General features: G+C 39.0%; 3 protein-coding genes across 6 annotated transcripts in view; 2 read left to right on the forward strand and 1 right to left on the reverse strand.

Annotated features, from left to right (window-relative positions):
* Positions 1–4609, reverse strand: part of LOC128255609 (Krueppel-like factor luna) — a 39819-nt gene extending 35210 nt beyond the window's left edge. The window contains exons 1-3 of one of the 2 annotated variants that reach the window (XM_052985312.1): positions 4594–4609; positions 3330–3824; positions 3057–3092 (exon numbers count right to left, since the gene is read on the reverse strand). In XM_052985312.1, coding sequence (XP_052841272.1) covers positions 3057–3092; positions 3330–3341 — 48 coding nt within the window. In that variant the 5' untranslated portion in view covers positions 3342–3824; positions 4594–4609. Of the gene's footprint in view, positions 1–3056; positions 3093–3329; positions 4565–4593 lie in introns of those variants that run through there. The other variant, XM_052985311.1, reaches the window with a different exon arrangement.
* A 4013-nt stretch (positions 4610–8622) lies between these two features.
* Positions 8623–11243, forward strand: LOC128255607 (protein twist). Its single transcript, XM_052985308.1, has 2 exons — positions 8623–10034; positions 10752–11243. Exons 1-2 carry the CDS (start codon positions 8770–8772, stop codon positions 10999–11001), a joined length of 1515 nt encoding a protein of 504 aa, XP_052841268.1. The 5' UTR covers positions 8623–8769; the 3' UTR covers positions 11002–11243.
* Positions 11244–20309: 9066 nt separating this feature from the next.
* Positions 20310–27298, forward strand: LOC128255606 (long-chain fatty acid transport protein 1-like). 3 transcript variants are annotated; one of them, XM_052985305.1, is made up of 6 exons: positions 20310–20409; positions 22790–23029; positions 24741–24979; positions 25113–25757; positions 25816–26017; positions 26083–27297. In XM_052985305.1, exons 2-6 carry the CDS (start codon positions 22910–22912, stop codon positions 27001–27003), a joined length of 2127 nt encoding a protein of 708 aa, XP_052841265.1. In that variant the 5' UTR covers positions 20310–20409; positions 22790–22909; the 3' UTR covers positions 27004–27297. The 3 variants fall into 3 exon arrangements, with proteins under 3 accessions (XP_052841265.1, XP_052841267.1, XP_052841266.1); XM_052985306.1 differs by lacking the exons at positions 20310–20409; positions 22790–23029 and adding an exon at positions 23787–24021 and having other exon boundaries at positions 26083–27298; XM_052985307.1 differs by lacking the exons at positions 20310–20409; positions 22790–23029; positions 24741–24979; ... (1 more) ...; positions 25816–26017; positions 26083–27297 and adding exons at positions 23697–24021; positions 24074–24512.
* The last annotated feature ends 175 nt before the right edge of the window (positions 27299–27473 follow it).

Raw genomic sequence — 27473 nt, forward strand, 5'->3', positions numbered from 1 at the left:
CGGTGAGCCGGGCAAAGTGGAGTGTGCGTGTTTGGGAGCTGTTTGCTTATTGAATTCATCTACCTGGAACAACCGCAAATGACTTCCGTCGATATCTTTCTTACTCCATATGGGAGATCGGGGCAGATAAGTGGGAAGAAACCGAAAAACCACAACTGTTGCGCATTTCATGCGCTTACGAAATCTTTAGCCAATAAACTAACGGCAATAAAAACCAAAAAAAAAAAATAATAATCGCCGCAAAAATAACAAAGAAACAGTTATGAGCTGCCCGCAGCGCCATAAAATGGATAAATTTTAATTTGGCACTGCATATGCATTTTAGCGAGGGGGAGGAGGTGGGTGCCAACACTTTGCAATATAATTTAAACGAGGTTTACAATAAATTTAAAGGGTGTTTCAGACCATGGGTTACCATAAGCTCTTTGTGGGCACTCACAATAGGTTTAAATCCCCAGCAATTGTGTAATTATGCAGGTTAAAAATGTAAAAGTACTTTTTAACGTTAGCAAGGTATTTAAAGTTTTAAAGTGTTCGCTCTGTTTTAAACAGAATGTACAACTTTTAATGTTCTTTAAAGTTTAGTTAATGGCTCCGTTACAAAATTATTAGCTTAGTATATTGGCATATGTTATTAAGAAAGGTCTTAACTATATTTTTAAAAGTAAGACAAGCTTAGTATCCGAACTAAAAATCTAACAAAAGTATAACAAAAAACAAACAAAAATTGTGCTCCTTAAAGTGAAAACTGCTAGTAATATGCATAGATAGAAGGAAGGAGTATCTGATGTTTCTGAAAGCAAGCAATTGGAGGAATCATTTTATTTATTCTATTAGTGAACTTTTATTTAAAATTTTTTTTTAATTTTTTTTGCATTGATAAATATTTTAAAGTTGTACCGTTCTGATTATATCAACCTATTCCCTTGTTATATTGAAATATATACTGCAGACATCACTATTTCTAGGGACTTAACCTTTTAAGTTCTCATTTTAACCCGTCAACTTGGTTAACCCAACTACTAAACCTATTCCACTTGCAGGGTAGCCATCCAGCCTGATGCCAACAACATGGTTGCGAACACAGCCAGCAACACCAGCAACAGCAGCAACAACGAACAACCAAGACGGCGAACAACGAAGCCAAGATCCATGGATGCAGAGTGTTTGCCCAGTGGGCAACAACGACAATTGTCAGGCTTGTAGCGCAAATTATGAAAAAATGTCAGTGGCGAGTGGGCGAAAAGATGGTGACATGGGGGCTTTTTAAGGGGGGGGAGGGGGATCGGAGAACCCAGAACTTGGCCACGCGATTTGAGCAGTTGTTTACCGCTGTCGCCAGTTACTGCCATGCAGTTATTTATACAAACAAATGCTCATTGCCAGCATTAGATTAGATAGTTTGTCTTCGATTGTGTCGAATGGCAGCCGCGGGGCCAATTGCGACGTCTCTCTGGCTTTTTGGCTTTTTGTCCGCTTCATGGCCCACAATATTGACAACAACTTCATTGGCCAGCAGCAGCAGCAGCAGCAGCAGCAGCAGCAGCAGCAGATCGAAATCTGGATCGAGATCCAGATCCAGATCGAAATCTAGATGGGAGACGGCGATCGACGCTGGAGATTGCAATTGATATGCGACTGATGTTAGCCCCTGTCCGAAGGTATTTATGTATTTATATTTCTTGGCCCCCGTTTACTTTTTGCCTCTAATTGCCCGCGCTGATTTATTGTTATATAGATTTCCCCCGCCCTCCACTGGCTTCTTTATGATATTGTTATGGGGCGCTGCAGCCTCCGATCTGCTAATTTGTGTTGGGACGTGCTGAAATTTCTCATAGGCGCCGCAATTGATAGAATGATGGTCGGGACATTAGTTGGCTCCGATTTCCCCCTGCCAGTAGCACCGATGGAACTCAATTTTATGGATTGTCTTACGCTTGGTATGTGGTTTTCTGCTGCCGCTACTGCCTGTGCTCGCCTGACGGCGTTTGCCTTTGAGGCAGACGGATGGGATGGGATGGGTTTTATGGGGCATCCAAACGAATTGGCATTGGCCCACTGGGAATTCCTTGGCAATTGTCATTTCGAATGGCCCGAAGTGTATCGCTAACATGAAAATATTTCACTCAGCTCGGGCCTAATTGATAGAGGTTTTTAGGCGATAATTGTTGCGCATGAAACTTATGGGCCTTAATGAGTTGTGTTTAACAGATGTTAAAGACAAATTACAGCCAATAACAATTACTTAAGGACAACGAGAATTGCATCGAAATAACGTAAAATCTGGCACAATTACATTTAGGAATAGCTTTCATTTTTCATTATAAAATTTATGTTTTGCGGGTTTGCTCTTATGAGCTTAAACTTAACTTAACTGTTATGACGCCCATGCACAATAAGTGTCTGTTAAATATTCATAAAAATTACGGCAAAAACTAAAATCTTATAAATGTATTGATTATTTTGAATTAAAAATTACTGCTATCAATGAGGAACTCAATTTGTAGGATCTTGTAGGTTAAAAACATGTGTTCTCATGGAAATATCATCGAAGTAACGCGTAAAAGGGTTATTTTTATCAAATACCCATAATCTATTTAAAATTCTGTAATAATGTTATCCAACTATCCTTTGGCACATTACCTTTTCTTAAATCTTTCAATTCTGTTTATTATTTCGTACTCTCTTCAGTGTCATTGTTTTCTTTAATCTATTTTTTTTAGATTGGTTACTTATATATTTTTCATAGATAATATATCAAAAAGATCATAATAATATAAAAGTAAAATGTTAACTTGACAAATGAAATTATGTATACTAATTATTATTTATAATTTGTTATTATTATTATTTGTTTAGATAATAATACAAATGCCATTTCTCAAAATATATAAATATTGAGATATATATACTATTTTGGGACTAACTATTGACTCTAAAAGGCCAAGCTAAATGTAAATACAACTTGAAAACACTTTGTTTAATGTTCTTTTTCCCTAACCTCTCTTCTTCACCCAATTCTTATCACTACAATCGGAGGTAATTCGCAAACTCACCTCCTTTGCTGACAGAGGGTCGGATCCAAGTCCATTCTGCAAAGAGAAGCAGAAACAGGGAATTAAGCGCTTTTCCCCCTTTAAATGCAACAGGTTGTGGTTGGTGTCAGCCGCGGCTCTCCCCGTGACCCCTCGTGAACCCCTGACCCCGTAACCCTCGAGTCACCAAAACAAACTTTCAGCTGACAGGGTCGAAGAGGTCGACGAAGTGGCCAAGAAAGGGGAGCACATGGCATATGGCGTTGGCGTTGGCGTCGGCGTCGTTGTACTTACCATGAAAACCATTAAATTGTAAAACGTCTTACAAAATAATAATTGCCCGGCAACGTTCTGGCCACGTTGTAACAAAAGACAGGCAGCAAGGGTTTCTTGCAAGGCGGGGCGGGAAAGTGGAGGCGGATGCTTGAAATAATCGCTGTTTTGGTTTTGGCTTTTGCTTTTGGCCTGGCTTTTGTCGCAGCAGCTGTTGCCTGTGTTTTTTTTGCAACTGCCGCATGCTATTTCGCATCCGCGGAATCAATGACAAAACGAGTGCAACGCACCTTGAGTTTTTGTTGTTGTTGTTTTCGTTACCCCTTTATTTTTGTGCTTCCTTATTTTTCCTTGTTTATGGCTTTAACTTGCGTTCCGGTGGCGGGGGGCGACCCTTTTTTGGGAGGGGGGCCACCGTTTCAGAGGCAAAAGCCGCATTTTGAGGGGTAACGAATGCAATGCGCAGTGCGTGACGAAGTTACTTAGGCAAATATATTATGAGTCGCCTAAGCATGACTAAATATTACAAAAAAAAAAACCGAAAAAAAAACCAACTGATTTTTCCAATTGAACGAGACAAGAAAAAACAACAAGATATAACTAAAATTGGCAATTACTAGTGGCCCTGCATCCGGTTTTAGTTATAGTCTGTGGCTCACTTATTAGCACTTATTGCCGCCGTTTCCTGGGCGGGGGTGTTACACTTGTTGTTGCTATGTTTGTTGTTGTCGTTGGTGTTGTTGTGGGGCCTGGGCTTGCATTTCCGGCTGCTCAGTCGGCCGGCAGTCAATTGCAGTTCCCGGTCCCGCGGGCGCTATAAAACTCGCACTTAATTCGATCAACTAAGGCACATGCTACAAAACAACGCCCCGACCACCAAACAGCGTGTGTTGTTATTACTTATTCCTCTTGATTCTTGGTTTTATTCGTTGTTGTCGTGGTTGTAGCTTTAGTTGTTGTATTTATTGAGCGAGCGTGAGTGTGCAAATTACAGCACATCCGTCATTTTAATTTCACTTAAAACGCCATTTAAAGCGTCGCACCAACACACACACTATAATGCAGCACGCAGTGCACGCACGCACGCATGCGCAGAAAACGCCGGTTAGGAAGCGCAACGGATCGAAACGAAATGGAACGCATACAAATATGTGTCAACTGAGATTTGTTTATATTCTTATTATTTTTTATTTTCTACTTTATTATTATGTTTCCTAATTTGTTTGCTGAATCAAATAACTGAGCTTAAATTTAAAAATAAAAAGTTAAAGGAAGCGTTTCCCACCGAAGCACATTCGAACGCGGCGCGGAGCAAACTTGCTCTGAGCTCTTCGAATTTCAACCGCCAACTTTGGCTCCCCAGAGCGTGGTGAGCTTGGCGCCCCGAACTCACCACACCACCTCACACGCATTCGCGGGCGTGTGAGTGTGTTTGTGCACCACTTTGTTTGTTTGTTTAGTTAAGGTGGAGCTAGGCTAAAATGACAAGTTGGCGCTTATATTATTGGGTGGCCAACATTCGTTCGCCAGTGTGTGTGAAAGCCCCCACCCAAGTTCGGCAGTGTGTGTGTTTTTGAGTGCTTTTTTGCCATTTGTGTAGGAATGTGTGTGTGTGTGTGTGTTTGCTCCGGCTGTTAATTAACATGCAGCACACACACACGCCGCCTGACAAGCTCAAAGTGTAGGTGTTTGGCGCCAGCGATTTCATTGGCTGACGGCCTGCCTGAAGGGGGTGGGGGTGGGGCAGGTGGGTCAGGAGAGTGGGGACAATTAACACAAACACAAGATACATTTTGGAGCACTCGCTGACAGTTTCCATCAAGCGGTTTTGTTGTCTAATCGCACACGATTTCCTTAAGCTACGTACTCACAGTCGAAATTCGCAAAGACTAGTCAGCACTGGCTAATTATAGAAACCCGAAATTTAGAACCTGGACTTACATAAATAATTGTGAACTCTTTTGCAGACTAAAGTATAGTAAACATTCGTAAATAAATGTGAATTAAGAACTACAATCTTATTTTGATTGAAAATGGTGTGAGAGCTATGAAAGTTTGACTTTATGATTATGTTTTAAAGCAGCTCCTTTTTTTAATAAAAATTGTAATTTGCCTGCAGTTTTTCACGGTCAAATCAACTTACGCTGAGTAGGCAAATTCATTAATACACTTGACAACATATTAAGAAACTCGTTATTAACACTGGCTTACAAATTTAAATCGACTAAATCCTCCAGAGATCAAGCCTTGACTCTCCAATACAGTAAGACTCTTTGATTCAGAAAAAACACCCAAATTCTGTTGTGTGACCCAATTTTGTTCACCTGTTATTAAGCCTATTTTGTTTTATATCTCCAATTCTGCTTAGCCGATTTGGATCACCGATAGCTTATTTTTCTTTATAGGGAGATACATTTGTACATTTGTACATACATTCTGGAAACAAAATTCCACTGAATTAATATATGTTCAATATAAGGAGCTTGCACTGTAAGAGCAAAAGCTGTGGGAGTTTGCCCGCAGACCGCTCACCGCCCCGTTTTATCCCACTAACACAACCGTTAGACGTCGCCAGACTACCTGATCCACTTTTCCACGCGCTTTGACGACCATTTTTGGTAACAATAAATCGTGATACATCATCAAAAGTCAATTCGAATATGTAGACAACGCTTGCGCTCTCGGCAGGCAAAAAATATTTTAATTTTAATTGATTGTCGAGCGAGATTTACGTGCACCAAAAGTTTCTTCTCACGCTCCGCACACTGCCACACACATGGTTTTTGCGATGGCAGGATTAGAGCATTGTCAAAATGGAAAGTTGGTCCGCTTGAAAATCGTTTGGCAATCGCACCACGCAAAGCCAGAAAAAAAACGACAAGAGATGAAAAACAGAAGCAGCATCGCAAAAAAAAGTAATACGCAAAATACCTTTTCCAGCTTCTCTCCCATTTGGCCTTTTTTCGTTTGATTTGGGTTCGTAAACGGAATTGAAATCAATAAACTACGTGACTGCAGCGTGTCCAATTGGAACATTAAGATCATTTTAAGCGGTTGTATTGGATCCACATCTTTGTTACAAAAGCCTGTGGCGCCATCTACCAACAGAGTTTCGCAAGAAGTTGGCCATAAAATATTGTGTTTGAAGAAAATAATAATCACATTTATTTAACTTTAAAATTTCCAATACAGCGTGTTTTATATTGATCTTGTCATTTTTTTAAGTCAATTGCAAAGAGCAAAACCTATTTTTGCAACCATTCTTGTGTTTTTCTAAGCGTACTTTTAGGAGCTGCTTGAAGTTTTCAGCCACAAAAGAAATTTTCACTTTTTATCCGAAAATTATGCAATGCTTTTTCACCAATTTCTTACGAGTTTTTAGAGGGCCATAAAAAATAAACCACCTTATTAGAGCGTGCCACAAACAACTTATTTTTGGCAACATAAAGTAGTGTAAATAATAAAATGTACAGAAAATATATAAATATATATATTTTTTATCCACGTCCAATAGGAAAAAGTCAAAGCGTTATAATATTTTAAAAGTTTTTTGATTTATTTAATAAGCTCCCAATTTTAAATATCCAATTAAATATTATGGCGAACTTGCAAAATGTGTGTTACTAAATTCATATTAAGTGATTAAATGAAATTGGAGTTAGGTTAAAATATATTTTTTATGGTTTTGATTGCTCACTTAGTCATTGTTCATTTCACAGCAAACATTTATTTTATTGGCAAAACTATAAAATAACTGCTTAAGACAGGAAACTATTTAATTTATTAAACAAATCCCAATATTAATATATAATTTATACAGTAAATAATATTGGATATCATTTTGAAGCTCTTTAGGTCCAGGTAACTTAAGGGCAGGGCAAAACCCTGTTGGTGGTTTTTCTAAGGAGACGATTTCTTGTCCTGGAGTTTCACTATTACCTAAGCCGGCGATCGGCGATCGCGGTTTTTTCCAGCGGAAGTTCGAGCATTAATCGGGTATTTTTGGTGGACGCGGCAGGCAGGCAGATAATTATATCCGGAAATTTGACTTTTCGCTCGTATTTTTCTGGATTTTCGGAGCTCCGAGAGGTTTTGTCTGCAATTTTCTCAGTACGTGTGTGTGGGAATTACTAATTAGGCATAATGAAACCTTTTTGTGGAGTTCCCCTTGGTTAGGGTTGAGGATTCAGACGCTTTACGATGGTTGGCGACTGATGATTATATAATAGCGGAATGATTTTGATGGGCTAACATATAAACATTTTGACGTGTTTCCTTGGAAATTCCAGCATGACCTACAAAGTTACCACAACCAGAAATGGTGATTGGACATTATTTCAATTAGATGTTTGTTTTTAATTAAAAATTTAATATTAATGAATGTTTTAAAGATTTCAAATGCTACCAAAAATATACTATTTATTTTTTAAAATTGTAGTTGTAATGTTTATTGAAAAAAGTAATCTGAAATTAATAACTTAGACTTTTTGAGTTCACAACATTTTTAATTATTTTTTGTCAAGTTAAAAATTTAATATACCAGAATTTCAGAACTTGTTTAGTTTATAAATTAATTTTCAAACATTAAAAACTTCCCTTGTTTTCAAAGTTTGCATTGAAATTGCATTATGAAGTAACAAGTCATCAATTATTTTGAAAATAAAAATATTTTGAGTGTTATAAAACAAGAGAGTTTTGGTTTTATATTACAGTATAAAAACAAAGCAAAGTAAAAACTAAATATATAGTCAATTTGATTCATTATTTTTATTTTCAAAGAATGTGACATAATTATGAATTCAAATTTTGTCTGTTTTAAAAAGTTTATTGTGACCACAGTCAGTCGGCTTACAGTTTAAGCTTCGCAAAACTTATAAAAATCATTTAAATGGCCATAGTTCAATGATATAAACAACAACGTGAGTATGTAGAAATATTTCAAAAACTGCCGACAATTGCCGGCGTATTCCCCGTCCCGGTTTCAGCGTCCGTTCCCCGATATTTTCCCAGATCGAAGAGAAAACCCAAAGAATAACCCAAGAGAGGGCGATGTAAAATCCATTGCGCAGACCGAAAGTCAAGGCTCTCTTTTTCAGTCGTCCAGAAGAATTTTGCAGCCGCCGTTGCCGCTCGAGAGCATCGAAATCCCCCGCCCGCCGCTTGACGTCATACCTGCTGCCGCAGCTTCCGCCATTGGGTGGGAGCGAGATGGCCATAGGGGAGCGCGAGCGGGACAACGATAGGGCGGCGGCAGCGAATGGCCGTCGAGCAGCCGCAAAATGTCAATTTGAGCAATGGCCGGAAGGATCGTGCGTCAGTTGCGTTCCGTCAGTGCGTGCAAGCAGATCGATATAGCAAACGCGGGCGTGAAACTACACAAAAAAATTCTCTAAAGTTGCAAAATATTATATTTAAATATCCTATCTCAAGAAGTGTATAAAAAAACTAGAAAGATCACCAAATGATGAGCGCTCGTTCGGTGTCGCCCAAAGTGCTGCTGGACATTAGCTACAAGCCCACCTTGCCCAATATAATGGAGCTGCAGCACAATGTGATCAAACTGATCCAGGTGGAGCAGCAGGCGTATATGCAATCGGGCTACCAACTGCAGCACCAGCAGCAGCAACTTCTCCACTCCCACCAGCAACAGCAACAGCAGCAGCAGCAGCAACCTCAGTACGCGCCACTGCCCTCGGAATACGCGGCCTATGGCATCACGGAACTGGAGGATACCGACTACAATATACCCAGCAACGAGGTCCTTAGCACCAGCAGCAATCACAGTGCCCAAAGTGCCAGCCTGGAGCTGAACAACAACAATACCAGTAGCAACAACACGAGTTCCGGCAACAATCAGAGTGCTTTCGATGGCCAGACTGGCGGTGGATCCTCCTGGAATGAGCATGGCAAGCGGGCCCGAAGCAGTGGCGACTATGATTGCCAAACCGGAGGATCTCTGACCATGCAACCGGAGCATAAGAAGCTAATCCACCAGCAACAACAGCAGCAGCAGCAGCATCAGCAGCATCAGCAACAGCAGCAACATCAGCAGCAGCAGCAGCAGCAACACATCTACGTGGACTACTTACCCACCACTGTGGATGAGGTGGCCTCGGCCCAATCTTGTCCTGGCGCCCAGAGCACCTGCACATCCCCGCACTCCCATTTCGAGTTTCCCGACGAGGATTTGCCCGAGCACAAGGCTCAGGTTTTCCTGCCTCTCTACAACAACCAGCAGCAATCGCAGCAGCAGCAGCAGCAACAGCAGCAACACCAACCGAATCATGCCCAAATGCACTTCCAAAACGCCTACAGACAAAGTTTCGAGGGCTATGAGCCGGCCAACTCGCTGAACGGCAGTGCCTATTCCAGTTCGGATCGGGATGACATTGAGTACGCCCGCCACAACGCCCTGAGCTCCGTGGGCGATCTGAACGGAGGAGTCATGTCGCCCGCCTGCCTGGCGGACGACGGCAGTGCTGGAAGCTTGCTGGACGGATCGGATGCCGGCGGAAAGGCCTTCCGGAAGCCACGGCGCCGGCTGAAGCGGAAGCCCAGCAAGACGGAGGAAACGGACGAGTTCAGCAACCAGAGGGTGATGGCCAATGTGAGGGAACGCCAGCGCACCCAGAGCCTGAACGATGCCTTCAAGTCCCTGCAGCAGATCATCCCCACGCTGCCCAGCGACAAACTCAGCAAGATCCAGACCCTCAAACTGGCCACAAGGTAATTTATCTTTCACAGAAGGAATCTTCATCACTTTAAGAATATTTGGTTAATGTTAAATTCTGAAAAAAAAAACTTTAACATTTTTCCTTAAATCTTTTGGAAAACAATTTATTTAGAACGAAAGAAAACTGTGCTTTTGATCATTACTTTATGCCCAGATAAAGTATCAAAAATGTCGATATTGATATAAATTGTGAATGAAGAATTAACAGTTAACCTAAATTGGTTAGTTGACGTTGATCTTTGTCTTGTTTCTTGACTTAACAAACATGGTGCCTCAAATGGATATTTACTTTCTTTGTTATAAAATTTTTCAATTTTATATCCATATTGAATCTTAAAACAAAACAAACTTATAAGGCGAATATTTCAGTGACTAATTTCCATTAAAAAAGTTTGTTTCATTTGTTTAAAAACTGACATGAACAGTTTTTTTGTGTTCAAAATCATCACATTCAAATTTCTAATTTCTGAAACAATAATAATTAAGGTAATTAAAACCTACAAAACTTATATAGAAATATTCACTTTAGCAATAAAATTAAAATAAATCAAATTGTATTTGTCTGATATCTTAATATATAAAAGGGACTTTGCAAAAGATTTGATATTATCCTTATCCATTACTTTTTATGAAGCACATTCTGAATTTAAGATTTTAATTTTCATTTATCGAAACCCTAAATTAATCAAGTAATTTTCTTTACTTTACAGATACATTGACTTCCTGTGCCGCATGCTCAGCTCGAGTGACATATCCCTGCTGAAGGCCTTGGAGGCCCAGGGATCGCCCTCGGCCTACGGATCGGCCAGTTCCTTGCTGAGCGCCGCTGCCAATGGAGCCGATGCCGATCTCAAGTGCCTGCGCAAGGCCAACGGAGCACCCATCATCCCGCCCGAGAAGCTGAGTTACCTTTTCGGGGTTTGGCGCATGGAGGGCGATGCCCAGCACCAGAAGGCATAGCACCGGATCGGGCCACTATATGCCTGCCAAGGATCCAGAAGGGGCTTCCAGCTGCAACTATCGTGTGAATTCCAGAGCCCTGGCCGCTCTCACTCTTCAAGTCTCTGTCACTCTTTCCATATACATGTCGATTAGATGTCTAAGCCTAAACCTACGTTTAAAGCCTATTTAATTTTATAGTCTAAACTAAATTAATTGTAAAAACGAAACAAGCCAAGAAACAAAGAAAAGCCATGAACAAATCCAAAAACGCCATTTTGCATTTAATTCTTTCTCTCATGTTCTCTGTTCGCTCCGCTTCGATGTGGTTTTGGATCGTCCCCTCCATTAAATTGGGCGCGAAAATGTCTTCTTCGCTGGGGGGGTCGGTCCCCGGGCTTGGACTTTTCGTCTTATGGTCTTATAAAGCGGAGACAATCGGAGCGACGTCGACATACTTAGAGCGTAACGTCATTCCGCCGACAGATGGATGGACGGACGTGGTGGCTGTATGTATCTGCGAGATACACATTGCATCCTATAGATACTTGCTGCTCATGGGAAGCCCGTCGATGTCGATATATGTGAATACATAGCAACCCGGGCCCGCTATGGAGCAACACATCCACATCCGGTTGATTTATGTTCAAAAACATAAAAACTGTTTACAAAGTATACCAGCCACCGAATATACTGAGCAAAGTATTTATGTCGCCAAAATGCGTGCTTAAAATGCTCGTAATTAGCTCAGTCAGATAATTTAGTCGCCGTCTTGGGGCCTGGAGAACTGGACTCCTCCTCATCAAAGGCCCGAATTCACTCCGATCGCTCTCGTTCGTAGTTGTTGACTTAATTGCTTTTTAAATGACAGCTCTCGGTGCTCAAAAGTGCTCTTCGCTCCATATACATTGCACGATGCTTATTTTGGATCTTCTAAAAGATCTGCACACAGCTTGTGTAGATACAAATTTAGATTTGTATTTAGATCTGGTAAAATTGGCATATCGCATGCATGTTGACAGGTTGTCGTTTGTGGGGTTGGGAAGTCCTCATTTTTGAAGTGTTAAAAGGCATTATAAAGATTATTAGAGATAATGCAGCTTCATACTTCTGAAAAAAAAGGGAAGGGGATACAAAATATTATCCACTTAACGCCATTGTTTTCTTTGCTGTGATCACTTCTCACATCGAAAAAAGTTGTTTTGTTTCTTTGCCAAGAGATCTTTTTTGTATCAATTATAAAATTTTATTCTTTATTTATCCCAGAAAAAAACATTTATCTATACGAGAAATACATAAAAGTTTTAGCACACTAAAATTACATTTTTAAAATATTTAGCTTTATATAGAAAAAAAAAATAAAAGCTTTTAAAAACGCTTAACAAATTACTTTGGTTAATTTTCAAACTTTAAAGCAAACCATTAAAGCTTCGAAACATCTTAGTTACTGGCAGAATAATAAATGAAGGATCTTATTGTGTAAAGATTATAAATTTTGCTTGATTAAAATAATACATATTTAACAACAGTATATGTTAATATTCTGTTAATGTTAATTTAAAAATGTTGTAAATTATGTGGCAGACCCACTATCCTTGCAAATAAAATTGTTGTGAATTTTATTGAAAATTTTTTCATATTTTGCTTGTTTGTTCAAATATTTGATTAATCGATAGAATTTCTAGCTGTCTGCCAAGATCAATAAGCCCAAATCACCATTTTATTTTTCTGGAAACAGTCGTATAACGAACACAGAATTTCCAAAGAATTTCCGCATCTAATTAAGGCAGTAAACTGTAGATATGTAAGAGGGAGAAACCATGAGAACAGAGAGAGAGACGGAACCTAAGAACAATTGATTTATTCGAGTATTGGTTGCCAGAACGCCCATTTTCGTATGTCTGATGAATGAATCCGAATGGCAGAGGCCAATATAAATCGTAGATCACACATCCCTTGGACCGGCGGCGCCTATTTCCTCAGAGAGTCAGCGAAGGCAGGGAAAATCGTGTCAAAGGACCCGGGCACATCCTGGCATTGTTTTCATTTCATTTACGAGTCGACTCGAGTCGCTCGCCCACACATATGTTGGGAAAATAATAAGAAAACGGTTTGTCCCCTGGCATGAGGTCCTTTTCGCTGCGCAGCGAGATTTGCAGTCCTTAGGCGCATAGCACATGCCATTGATTGCCATGTGTGGGAATTGGCCTTGCGAAAAAAAAATAAGTTAGTTAAAATCACACACATAAAGTGGCAATGGGAATGGCAATGGCCCTCGTCCTTGCAGGGATCTCACTCGTCCTGCGGTGATCCTCTCCACCCTCAGCACGTTCTAAATTTAGCTACGGGATTTATGACCCCTCGTCATTTGAGCCGCTCTTCCAGTACTTTTTATGAATCCCCTGGAATTATTTTCGAAAAAGGAAGAGAGTGGTAAAATTGGAAAACGGGGGGGAGGAGGAGAGGGGGCGTTGACAGTTTTGTGTCTCCCATTTTTAGGTAGCTATGTGTCCCAACTCACTTTATGCCCCTTCTTGGATCCTTAAGGTGGTTCTCTTGACATATATTCCCTTTTCTCCTATGGGGGCTGAACTAAAACAATGTTCACTGGAAATTCTATGCGGTAATTGCAGTAAGTGAAACGAATACTTTGGACAATCCCGACTTTTCCCTTCAGTTTTCATTGGATATTTCAATTTTTTCAATTCGGCATCCTATGTCAGAGGGGAATATATTTTGGGAAAGAAAATTTCAAGTGCATTAGGAGAAAAAATATTGACTGATGACTTGGTATAATGACTAATTGCTTATTGATACAAATAAATCATTATTTGGTAAATCAATTTATTTTCTTTATGATTATTTAATATTAGGGAATGTTAAGGCAAAGTTAAATAAAAGGAAAAAAACATTATTAATTGCTGTTCATAACCTCTTCCTTAACTCAAAATGTTAACCATTAATTTCTTCGAATTTGTTTGTACATTAAATAAAAATTGATTAAATAAATTTCTTTATAACTCAACAATAGCTACATTTATTATTCCAACGAATTCCTTGCAAATTTCTGAAACATGATCAACCCGCTTACTACAAATAAGTTTCCTTAGCCATTCCCAGACGAGCAGATGACCGTGTCCGTGTCCATGTTAAAGTCAAAACGGTGTGTCCAAAAATGATGCGAAGCGTTTCCGATTTCAAAGTAAAACCAGACAGACAGACGAGAGGATAACGAAACGGAAGCGTTTGCTGCCCACTTGGAGATCGCAATGCATTGTTGTGACCCATTCGCAGACTCATTTGTGCCCCGCTGATTGATTGCCAGTGGGAAGCTGGCTGCCCCAGTCCTAAATCCATGGGCGTAGGACATCTCGTTTAGTACGGGGAGAAAGGAAATGTAAGTTTAAAGAAAGAATAAATATTAGAAGTTGGGAACCATGACATAGAAATATTGGGTTTAACAATCCATCTTGGTTCGAAAAGTCTGCTAAAAGAATGGGGTTTCTCCCTACAATAAAAACTTGGCTTAGCCAAAGGCTTTGAATATAAATACCTTACCTTTTTTGTTGATGTTTTTATAGATAGATATAGTTAACAATCAAATATATGAAAATACGAAAAACATTCAAAATTAGTAGATCACATGAATATAGCTTAATGATAAAAAAATCAATTTTAGAGGTTCTTGGCTTGTTCGTTATTTCTTTCTTCACAAATCTGTCTGATTTTAAAGCCCCTTAGCTACAGCCATGTCATTTTCCCCCCTAACCCTTCCCAGCACCCGTATTCCTGGGGAAAACATCTGGTTCACGCAACGATTGCACCGACAACGAAATATGCAAACTGCTCAGCGGTTCAAGTAATTAAAATCATCGATATACGCCCGTTTGTTCATGGAGGTGCTGCCTGCATTTTCGAGTGCATTTGGCCAATCAATCAGCGATCAAAGTTCATAGATGCCATGAAGTAAAGGATCGCAAAGGGCGAGGGGGCCTGCGCTGACTAATGGCCACCGATGATGAAGTCGGCCGATCTGTCCATCAGCAACAATAACAAAAAGCCCAGCTAATGTACTGAATGTGCATCTACGAGATACATTTTAATGTGTACGTAAATGTTTGTTTATGGCCTAGCTATATGTGTATGTGGAAGTTCATAAAAAGACAAGTGAATAGTATTTCCCGCTAAAGTCATCCGACTACAAGTTGCTCTCTAAAGGGCTTTAATATATTTAAAAAAGGTATAATATATTTTAATTCCACATTATTCTTATTTTATTTTAAGTTTAACCTAATTTAATATTTGATCCTTATTTACTTAATTTTTGAGTTCTAATAAATTTGGATAAAAATGGCCACAATTGATCCTCAACATTCTAAGATAATATTGAACAATTATCCTTATGCTTTTTGAAAAACTTCCCTACCAATTATTGTTTTAATTTCAACGATCTTTACTTTCTTAATCCTTTACAAATACTTGTTACTCCAGTGAATATTTTTGGTGCGTTCCTTTTATTTCGTAGGAGTATGCCCCCAATATTTCAGTAGCACTTTAAGGGTATTCGACTCGAAGTAATTGCTCGGAGGCGTGAAAAAAGGGGTAGCAGAAAACCGATCGCTACTATGGACATCTCGCTCACTCATCCGCCCCGTTGCCACCCCTGTACGGATCCAATACCGGACGGACCGACTGACTGACGGACGGACGGGCTGGCTATGCCTCGCGTCGGTCGCATAAATATTTTGCTTTTATATTTTTTCAGCCGAAGATGCGCAAGGCACATAAAAAGCAACTCGCACACACACACTCACACACACACACACCCCCGATTGTAGTTGTCTATAAACAAAAAACAATCCATAAAAAAGCCCAACAACGACGGCGGTCGACATCCAAAAAGGAGCATCCGAGGCAACAACAACAAAGGCGGAGGGAAAACCAAACCAAACTTTTGTTTATTTACATAAAAACATTTTAGTGACTTGGCCGGCAGGCAAAAACTGTTGACTTCCCCCCACTCCACTAGGTCCCTAAAAATCAGGAAGTAAGTAAAACGCTTTCTCAACTGCACAGAAAATAATGCGATCAAAGATAAAAACATATATGTCCAAGATCAAAGATTAATTTGTTAAAAAGATCACATGTATAGTTATCTGTTATGATTATATTAATGTCTTTAAAAAGATATATTTTGTGCTATAAAATATTAGTTTGCTTAAATCACTGAAGAATCGAATCATGCAATATTTTTTAGTCTATTAAAATATATATATGTATTTCTTTAAATAATGTGTAGGTGAGTTTTTGTGGCTACAGCTTTTATTTATTCTAGCTTATTACCATTTAATCAAAAGCATGAGTGGGTTGTACTTTTTTTAACATACTCAAAAAAAAATAGTAGGTATTATATTGATCAATGAAACTATACAAAAATAATATCAACAGTCAAAATGAATGTCCAAAAGAGCAAAATAAAAACTTTTAAAATTATAGATATTGTTTCTAGGTCAATATAGAAGTAATAATTAATTCAGAATGAAAGAAAATTTTTTTCGGCTATGTGCTAAAATAAAATGTCTTAATGCTCAAAAAAGATTGAAGACGGGAAAACAAAAGAATGAAAATGGAGAATTCCTTGTTCTGGGAACCTGATCATCTCTGATGTAAACGCCTGACACTTTGCGCTAAGATCTCGTCTTACCCCTCGTCCCTCGCCCCTCCCTTGCCATTCCCTTTGGCCAACCGCTGCCGGCGGCAGGCAACATCTGGCGAAAGGGAAAAGATTAATTTCTGACAGCGCGGGAGCGTCCCCAAACGCGGCCAAACATATAGACGGCGAAGAACAAGATTCGATGGCGGCAAACACACAAAAAATCAATTAGACGGCAAGAAGTCGCATGTGGATATACCCTTTAGGTACAGTTGAACGGAGCTAAAATTTACAGATTGCAAAAAATCAGCAATACAACCAAAATAACAAAAAAAAATTCAAGTAACGCCTTTAGATATAAGCCTAGAAAAAATTAAAATAAAAAATGGTTTCTAACATTTAAAAACTTTACCAATTTTTTTTTTAATTTAAAGTGCATATTGTATATATATTTTTTTAGATTACCCTAAAAATGATATACAAAAAATCGTTTCCGTTTTTTATGATTTTTTCTATTATATATACTAACGTATTGATACGTAATATGGGCGTAATGCTTAAAAGAGGAATAAAACTAATAATGGCATTTCTTAAAAATAAAACCGACTCATTTGCCTGGAAATTAAAAATAATATTAAACAGTCCCACAAAAATGTTTGCCCTACCCCTCCACAACTCAATATACCCCACATAAATGGTTCAATGGCGAAAAATTATTCATTCCACCGCTGATGGATAGGAACATGGATGTCGATTTTGAAGCGAGAGTTTTCCACGCCGCGCTTTTCACGGTCGCATCCAGTCGGATGAGAAAGTACGATATATCTTTTTGGATTTGCGTTAGTCTCAGCCGAAAGAGGCGACAGTGCGTCTCTAGAACTAATCATTAGAGCCATAAAACATCGCCTTGAAATTGAATTCTTTCATTTCGGGACTTAGTCGCACTCTCGAGGGATTGCTTCTTGGGTTCCTCTTTAGTACTTCATTATGGACGCCCTAACGATGTTGTTTTAATGATCTCAAAAACTCGACAAAAATCCACTTGACAAAATCCACAAGAGCTGGCAAGTTCCCTTCTCAAGTACCGAGCAGGGGCGAAAGGGAAGGACGAGGGGCGGAAGGGCGGAGGGCAAGCCCCCGAAGGCTAAAATATATATTCCGAACTATATATAAAAGAGGCGGAGTATATATAAACCGAGTATGTGCGTCTGCATTTTTTGCACAGACACTTTATGTCTGGTTGGGTATGTGTGAAAAAGACCATTGAATGTCGGGCATATCTTTGGAGCCTTGTTATTGGTATCTTGGGGGTACGAAGGGAGTGGGACGAGCTGTTGATTGCCAGGAACTATAAAAATTGTTAGAGCAGAAAGAGCCATGAAATGCAATTTGAAAGTTTCTGCTGACAGATATGAATTATGTACATATTACAGGTATATTCACATACTACAAAATTATGATCACAACTTTGTAAAGAGCACTTGTCGTATTTACTAAAAAAAAAAGTATTGCACTAACCATTTTGAAGGTTTAAATCAGGTCGAAATAATAATTTTTTTATTTAAATACTTCTGGTATTTTACACAATTCTGTTATCAACTTGTCTGATTTTTAAACACTTTGTGAGTTTTATATTTATAAAAATGCGTTTTATAAATGACGTTTTAATAGGAAAAGCTAACTAGTCCTTTAAAATTAATGTATTTGTCCTTCTTTTCAGGTCTTTTTTGGAATGTAAAATTTAGTAACTTTATAAGGTGAATCATGTATTTGTTTTCAAATATTAAAAACCTTATTCGGTTGATTATATAAACCCGTCTACATCTATGAACTGAACTCTGGAGCGCTCTATACTTGTTGTGACTTACTTGTTATAAGAGTCAAAGCTTAGCCAATTATCTTATTAAAATAGCTTTGCTTTCGTATACCCGTGTTATTAGAACTATTTACCTGAACGAGAATCTTGTTGAGTGAGTTCAGCTTTTTTGTAATATGATCTCACGATATGAAAGCTTGTTGAATATCGATTCCAGCATTGAGTAAATAGACGGGAACCCATAAAAACTTTAGGTCAGTTATAATCCTGTCTTGCAAGCAACAGCAACTATAAAAGCCAAATGGGTTTTAAAGTTTTTGCTCCAATAAAAATTATAAAGTGATGCTGAATTTATGTTAGAAGTGCCTTACATATTTGTACTTGTCATTTGGCAGCAAGCCTTCACCGCAGCAACCTAAAATTGTTTTGCAATACCCAATTGACCTAGATCCAAATCCCCCAGTCCATGGGCTAACTGTTTAGCTAGATCTATCTTTCTCAGTCTCTTAGACTGTTTATAACAATTTAGCCGAGTCATGGCAAACGATCTGAGCTAAAGAAATCAACATGCAAAATTATATTTAATAAACGGTTTGCGTTGCACTTGCCATGGAGTTTTGAGACGGGGTGGAGTATAAAATTGGTATAGGGGTAACGCATCAATTGCTTGTACAAAATACATGTACAGACACACTTTGTAAGTACACATGCCAAAACAAATTTATGGTTTGCTTATAGAAGGAAGGGCTGGTATTAAAAAACTGAAATTATCTACAAAATGGAAATATTTAAAGCTGATCTGATTAAACCAATAAATAATGATTTTTTAAATGACCAGATCATAGGTATATAAATCAATTTTGTTAATTTTGAAAATTATGATAATAATAAATCAGGGAATTAAACCATAATTGTTACCTTCAACCAAAATTAAGCGATTCAAAATCAGGAAAGGGGACCGGAGCTGGCACTGGAACCAAAATTAAGTTTAACTTTAGAATGGCGTCTAACCGTACATACTTTTTTATTTGTTTATTGTATTAAATAAATTAGTATCTAAAAGATTCCAGAAATAGTCAATATTGAACATAAATATTTTGTAAAAAAAAACCAAATCAAAATAATATAAGAAAATGAAAAAATATTATTAAAAATTAAAAGATATTATTAAACATTAAAAAGATTTCGCTACTGTATCGGTACAAGCCGGTTCCAAAAGCGTAACCAAAGACATCAGAGCCAAAATGGAATTTCTTACCAAAGCAGCCGATTCGGTGCGGTACCGGTAACCGAACATAAGCCGAAAATAGCATTGGGCTTATCTCGCTGTATCACAAGATGATTTCTCTCAGTGCATTTATACATAGAAAGAAATGCAAAGGAAAGAATCGCAAACAGAAGCCGAGGGCAACAGCCACAAAGAGTGTACGAAGTGAGACACGTGTTTTGAATTAAATGCACGTTCCACTCCGCGCGGCCTTCTCCCCTGGGCCACCCACTCGGCCACCCCCCCCTTCCACCAAAGCACCCCCCTGGCCCATTAAGGCCACATTCTTGACGCTCTGTGGTTGTTGACATGTTAATGGCCACAAAGGAAACTCGCTTAAGAGGCAGGGCGGCGAATAAGACAATACACATGTTGCATGCGGCATAATCACGTGCAAACACACAACAGAATCGCAACTGACAATTTCAGCGAACCAGCAGCACATTGTTAACTTGGCTAAGAAGCGGAGCTTCGACCCGAAGCTTGGCTTTTTGTGTCAGTGTGTATCTGTGTTTGCGGCGACCTGTTGCCACCGACGTCGACGTCGGCGTCGGCAGAGCTCGGGCAGCGACGGATGCAGAGACAGTTAGCTTTTTGGGCGCAGTTGATGAACGAAGCTGTTGGCCGAAAGACGCGACCGGCTTAAACTCCGACTTAATCGTAAAAAAAATATAAAAAACATCAAAAAGAAAAGTAAATCCATAACGAATACCAATTTAAAATGCCCTAAAAAGTGTTTTAAAATTTGCTTACCACCAATTCAAACTACAAATGAGCTTAAATAACACAAATACCCGACAATCCAAACAAATATAATATAGAGTGCAAAAAAAATTATTTTTTAAACTCTTTGTAACCCCAATTCCCTTTTACTGTAATTCATTTAATTACAAAAAATAAAAAACAAATAATTGTAAGGACAAAAGGTTAAAAACATAAAAGTTTCAAGGTTTTCTTATATTTTTGAGTGGTTTAACAGCTTCATGGAAATTATATAAAATAACCAACTCAAAGCAAAATAAAAACAACCAATAATAATGAATCATTTTATAGAATGTGTTGTGATTTTGAAAATAATTTTAAAAAATATAAAAAAAAAAAACAAATTAAAAATCAAGGACAATAAGAACATTTTAAAATGTCTGTTTTAAGATCAACTTCACAGAATGATTATAGCTGTTCCGTTTGTGCGGGCAATATATCCATTAAGTGAACAACAATTTCAACCGCAATTTGATTGCATCCCACATCTCCTCTCATATCTCTTAATCCACTGAAAATTCCAAGCTTCATTTGTGGGGACCCACAAAAGGCAAAGAAATTTAACAAAAGAAAAGGAGAAGAAGATTTCAGTGAAAGTGATGAAGCGTCGCCAACATCCGCATCTCTTAATGATCTCTGCCGATCTTATGTGTTTTATCTATATGTGTGTCACGAAAAAAAAAAACAAAAACAAAAGAAACCACAATGCAGAAACAACAACAACAGTATAAAACTAAATGTTTGCATGAGCAAAATGTTGTAAAAAATAATTTGCAACACGAGGACTGAAATTTAAGTATTGAAAAATCAATGTTCATGCATTGGCAAATTAGTGAACAAGACTAAGGAGAAACGGATTAAACATATTTAAATAAATTATTTTTTGTCGTAAGATCCATTAGCCTAACATCACAATTTGACATGGCTTAAACACATTAGAGCTATTTAAATTTATGGTTGCTTTTCTCTAAGCTAATTTTTTATTATATCTATTTAATTTTTCACATTTATAATACGATTATTTGCGCTTTTTTATATTAAAAAAAAACCATACAATTTTTTTTAAATTTTAATGTAAAAAAAATAATAAATACAACAACAATAAATCATTTTATCTTTATATCAAATACTTGAATTAGTTTTATGTTTTATATTTTATATTTTGCAGAATAAATAAAATGTTTTGAATTACCTTCGTTTTTAACTATTAAAACCTAATTTTTTTTATTGATGCCCACTTCCTATCAAAATGCAGGAACCACCATCCGACTCCAACTTCCTACACTCTTAACTTACTTTAATTGTCTTTTTCATTAAATGAGTTTAACATACATTAACGGTTTTATTGCCCACCTGGAGCTTCACTTCACTTAACTTAACTTTTGCCATTCGTCGCGCATAAACAACCGCAGCAGACCCCAAAACTCACCTTGAGCTTACAAACACACTGTCGCATTCGCATGCCTGAACTGAAAAACGTCGCAGCATCATTCAAGCCGTGTCAAAAAAGGCAATTTTTCTCCATCTTTTCTGCTGGTGTCACTTGTGCACCACAATTGCAGATTCCCCACATCGTTATCTCTGGCTTTTCTTCAACTTTTTCGCCTTTTCTCTTTTTGCCTTGTGTCTGCCCCTTCCGATTGCTGCACGTCGCCTAATTACCCATCATTTCGCTTCAAAAGTGCACAGAGAAAAATAATTATTTCTTCCCTCATTTAAATCTTCAATTTGTGCATTACTAAAACTTTTTTTTTTCTATTAACTAAAAAAAATCGGATTACTTGTCATTTGGTTTTAAGGGATTTATCAGATACCACTGAGTAAAAGTAAAGTTTTAAAATATATATAGGGCCTTGGAAAAAAAATTTGGACCTTAAAATTTAAAAATATTTACCTTCTCCCTTACCGATTGTACATCTATTGGTTATAGATTTAAATATATTGTTTTAATTTTTAAGACCTGATGCCAAAAGGACCTTTGTAATATTTTACATTTCTAGTATCAAGTTGCAAATAAGTTGTTCTCTAATGTTAGAAAAGCATTTATTACAACTAATAAAATTTTTTATATTATTTGCTAATATACCAACGGCCAACAAAAAAACCGTATATTATAAATGAAATAGGTGTTAATTTATAAAAATTTTTAAGCCACATAAGTTTTGAAATTCAAAATTTCATTCCCAAATATTTTGATATTCATGTACCAATAGTTTAGTTGCTATGAAAATTTTTTTTGGGTGTACTTTTTATTTATTTGAAACTTAATCAATAAAATTTGGTCATATTTTTTCTTTGTGTAACCATCAAGTAACAACAATAAAAACCACCTAAAGCGACGGAGATAATTGAAGACCAAACCGAGCCGAGCTGTTAATCGACATCAGTTCGCAGCCTCTGCAGATGTGCTGTTAAATTCGAAATAAATAAAATGTGCACCGCTGGCGTTGCGGCTGATGGTGGTGCTAGTGCTGCTACAGGTGGTGCTGATACTGCGGATGGTGGTGGTGCTACAGCCGCCCCAAGTTCGACGGCCTTGAACCCCGCACAGGTAAATAACATATACTCATCCATTCGCACGAATGTGGTCAACATACATATTTTCGGTTCGTTTCGCGCTTGATTCGCTTTGTTGTGTTCACTTGGTGGGTTTGGGTCGCTGCCCCTCCCCTCGTCAGCGAGCCAAACCTTATCTGACAACAAAATAATACTCACGTTGCCATCGGAGTCAGACATCTACGAAAAGCGCAGAAAAAACCGAAACCAGTTTAATTTTGGCCTGTTGATTTCAACCGGGACTAGGTCTGGGTCTCGAGTATTATGCGATCGGTCATCTGTTCGGATAAAGCTTATAATCAGGTTTATTTAAAAGATTATTGCAACCTAAAGTGTATCTTTTTATTGAGTTGGTCTGAAAATATTTGAAAGTCAAGATCAGGGTAACTCGGAATGGAAGTAAATGGAGGCTATTAAAAGGAAGTGCGCTTGAAAAAGGAAAATATATTAAAAGAACAAGTTTTAATTTATAACAAAGTGGATGCATCTTTTAGTTTTCTTTAAATAATCACAATTGACAAAAACGAGACATCCGATAGTTTGAGTATGAAAAGGTACTTACATACTTATATTTGTTTAAAAAGTTTATAAAATATATATTATTAAAAATATATATGAACATATGTGTAAGGCCAAGAGTTCCAAAATTAATAACACATAACTGCTTTCCAATGGCTTAAATAAGACACAAATATATGATCATAAATTTGGGAAAGTCCCTTTAAAATCGTAACAGTTTGTTTTTTTATGAAGTTGTCACACCATTAAAAATTCAATGTTACAATATTTCTCCGAAGCAACTGTCAGTTAAATAAGAAAAATCGCCGAACAAACAGATAGACGGCTGAACCATTCAAGCGCCAAGGGACAAACTAGCTGAGCAAAGATTTGCATTTACCTAATATGATGACGGGCACCGACAATGAGCCGTTGGTGGAAGACGGCGGTCTGACCGCCACCCAGCATCGACTGACCATTTGGCACAAGGTAATCGGGAGTCCCCCACTCGTGCTACGTACTATATCCGCCCGTATATTAGATCGTCTTCTTTATGCTGGGACTGATCTCGGCACTGACCATATGTGTTCTGATCCGATTGTCGAACCGATTGGCCTCCGATGCCGAGAAGAGGGCATTGATGCACTTCCGCGAGATCTCCTCGGGCCGAAATGGCCACCGATTTGGCTACTAGCTCTTGTTTATCCCCACATAACACTTATATTTTGTGTGTTTGCTTTTCTCAGTTTTGGTTTATTTGTTTGCAAATTGCTTAAATAAAGTGCTAAATGATTGATGCGGAATAAGTTATGGGGCAGCTGTCGCTAGAGTGCAAATTAAACAACAAGCAATTAGCTGAATATCAGGAAAAGCTTTGAATAAACTTCATTAGGATGGGTCAGGCTAAGGGGTTATTCTATCGATTATCTAACACCCGTATCGAGAGGGCTTACGCGGCGTATGAGTGATGTATACGAAGTTCACGCCAGGGCGACCGTGTATGACATATTGAATACTTTTTAACTTATATTTTTAAATCAATTAGTCAAAAACCAAGGAAATTTTAAAGTAATCGAAATCCCTTTAATGAACATTTTTTGTTAAAAATATAAAATATATCAATATTGGAACATACAATAAAATATAATTTCACTAATTCACTATAGATCATATCTATCTAATCTAACGGATTGTATGCAATTTTGTAGGTGACGATTAGCATAGACTCACCGAAAGCTTTAACACAACCGAAGAAGTCCGATTGGCGGCGTTATCTTCAATGGATCTTAACTCCTGCCCTGGCAGCAGTTTCTGGCCTGATCCTTTATTACAAAGGACCTTGGTATGGAGTGGCCACCCTATATGCCAGCTTGATAGCCACATTGCTAGTGCGCCCCGGATGGCGATGGTTCTATATAGCAGCGGTCACCACTCCCCGCGATACTGTGTAAGTTAAACGCACAATAATACACACCATATATGTGCAAACAAAGAAAAATATTGTTTGTTTAAGATAAAGTACCGGTGAAATCTTGTAATTATCCCACCCTTATTTTATCTAATACAATTATGCTTTACAGTGCTCTCTTCGCCTACATCCGTGTTTTAATGTTCATTAAACGGCATGAGCGCAAGAACTTGAACATCGGAGACGTCTTCGAGGCGAACGTGGCCCGGCAGCCGGACAAGTTGGCCATTGTGAGTGAGTCCCAGCAATGGACCTTCCGGCAGGTGAATGAGCACGCGAACCGAGTGGCCAACGTGTTCCACAGCCATGGCTATAAAAAGGGCGATGTGGTGGGTCTGCTGCTGGAAAACCGTGCGGAATTCGTGGCCACCTGGCTGGGTCTGTCCAAGATCGGAGTGATCACGCCGCTTATAAACACGAACCTCCGAGGGGCATCCCTGCAGCACAGCATCACAGTGGGGCAGTGCACGGCTCTCATTTACGGAGCCAGTTTTCGATCGGCCGTAATGGACATAGCCAAGGATCTGCCCGCCCATGTGGGACTTTATCAGTTCAACGACGAGGCCACCCAGGAAATTGTGGCGTCCGAGGGTCTCAGCCAGGGATTGGCCCAGCAGTTGAATGGTCTCCTGGAGACGGCTGCCAAGGACAAAGTGGCGGCTGGTGCTTCTCGAGCGGATCATCATGACAAGCTGGTCTACATCTACACTTCGGGCACCACGGGATTGCCTAAGGCAGCCGTCATCACGCATTCTCGGTGGGGTCTTCTTTTTAACATAATTTATTATCCCATAATACGATGTCTTCCTTATCAGATACTTCTTCATAGCTGCCGGCATTCACTATACACTTGGTTTTAAGGATCAGGATGTGTTCTACACCCCGTTGCCCTTGTATCACACCGCTGGCGGAGTGATGAGCATGGGTCAGGCCTTGCTCTTTGGTTCCACAGTTGTCGTACGAAAGAAATTCAGTGCCTCTGGCTACTTTTCGGACTGTGCTCGCTTTCAGTGCACGGTAATATCTGCCACCCTTTCGTAAATCCATATTTTGTATAACTTTTACCAATATATTTTCCACAGGTTGGTCAATACATTGGTGAGATGGCTCGTTATATTCTGGCCACTCCATCAGCTCCTCACGATCGGCAGCACCAAGTGCGCATGGTGTTTGGCAACGGACTGCGACCACAGATTTGGCCGCAGTTCGTGGAACGATTTGGGATTAAGAAGGTGGGCGAATTCTACGGAGCCACCGAGGGCAATGCCAACATCATGAATAATGACAGCACCGTGGGAGCAATTGGCTTTGTATCCCGCATACTGCCGCAGATCTACCCGATATCGATCATTAAAGCAGATCCCCACACGGGAGAGCCTTTGAGGAACAGCAAGGGACTCTGCGAGAGATGTGAAGCCGACGAGCCAGGCGTCTTTATAGGAAAGATTGTGAGGGGAAATCCGTGCAGGGAGTTCCTGGGCTATGTTGACCAGAAGGCCTCCTCCAAGAAGGTGGTGCACGATGTCTTCTCCAAGGGCGACATGGCCTTCATTTCGGGGGATCTTCTGGTGGCCGACGAGCGGGGCTATCTGTACTTCAAGGATCGCACCGGCGACACATTCCGCTGGAAGGGTGAGAATGTGTCCACCAGCGAGGTGGAGGCGCAGCTAAGCAATCTGGCTGGCTACAAGGATGTGATTGTGTACGGAGTGAGCGTGCCCAACACCGAGGGAAGAGCCGGAATGGCAGCCATTTACGATCCCGCTCGCGAGGTGAAGGTCAGCCAGCTGGGCGAGGAACTGACCAAAACCCTGCCCAACTATGCGAGACCGCAGTTCCTGAGGTTCCTGCGAAGAATCGACCTGACGGGCACCTTCAAGCTGCGCAAAGTGGAGCTCCAGCAGCAGGGCTTCAATCCGGAACTCATAGAGGACGAACTATTCTACGCCCAGCCGAATGGCGTTTATGCTCCGCTCACCTTATCCGCTTACGAAAGATACTAAGGAACGAGCTCCGTTTCTAGGAGCACCGGACTTCTCCGTCGGGAAGAAGAGAAGTCAAGACTGTGCCTCTTACTGTAGTAGAAAGGATATTCGTTGGATTCAAGCCGTGCTTAGGCTATTTTTAATTTGGTAACGTTGTCTGTTGTGCTAGCATAAATACCGATTTAAAATGAAATTGTTCTTTCTTTTTTATCATAAGTGTTTCCTTCTACATTTTTTAGATAATTGTCTTTTTATTATATACTTATGTAAGGGAATAAACATTTTGCCAATAATCTTATCTGTGTTTTTAGTAATACAAAAATATATTTAACTTTATGGATTAATTTGGTTTTTTTTAAGAGCTTTTGTAATATGTTTCTAAAGATATCACATCCTTCATTTAAGGGAAGAGTTTCTAATAGGATCTGTTTCAATTTATATTGTTTTCGGACATACTATAAAGCGATTAGGAAATCAGTGTTGTAATC

The sequence above is a fragment of the Drosophila gunungcola genome (genome assembly GCF_025200985.1).
Source record: "Drosophila gunungcola strain Sukarami chromosome 2R unlocalized genomic scaffold, Dgunungcola_SK_2 000011F, whole genome shotgun sequence".
NCBI lineage: Eukaryota > Metazoa > Arthropoda > Insecta > Diptera > Drosophilidae > Drosophila > Drosophila gunungcola.

Coding starts and splice junctions, on each gene's coding strand:
- LOC128255607 (XM_052985308.1), top strand. CDS start 8,770: ATGATGAGCGCTCGTTCGGTGTCGCCCAAAGTGCTGCTGGACATTAGC. Junction 10,035..10,751: donor ACCCTCAAACTGGCCACAAG/GTAATTTATCTT, acceptor TTTACTTTACAG/ATACATTGACTTCCTGTGCC.
- LOC128255606 (XM_052985305.1), top strand. CDS start 22,910: ATGTGCACCGCTGGCGTTGCGGCTGATGGTGGTGCTAGTGCTGCTACA. Junction 25,758..25,815: donor GCCGTCATCACGCATTCTCG/GTGGGGTCTTCT, acceptor CTTCCTTATCAG/ATACTTCTTCATAGCTGCCG. Junction 26,018..26,082: donor GTGCTCGCTTTCAGTGCACG/GTAATATCTGCC, acceptor TATTTTCCACAG/GTTGGTCAATACATTGGTGA.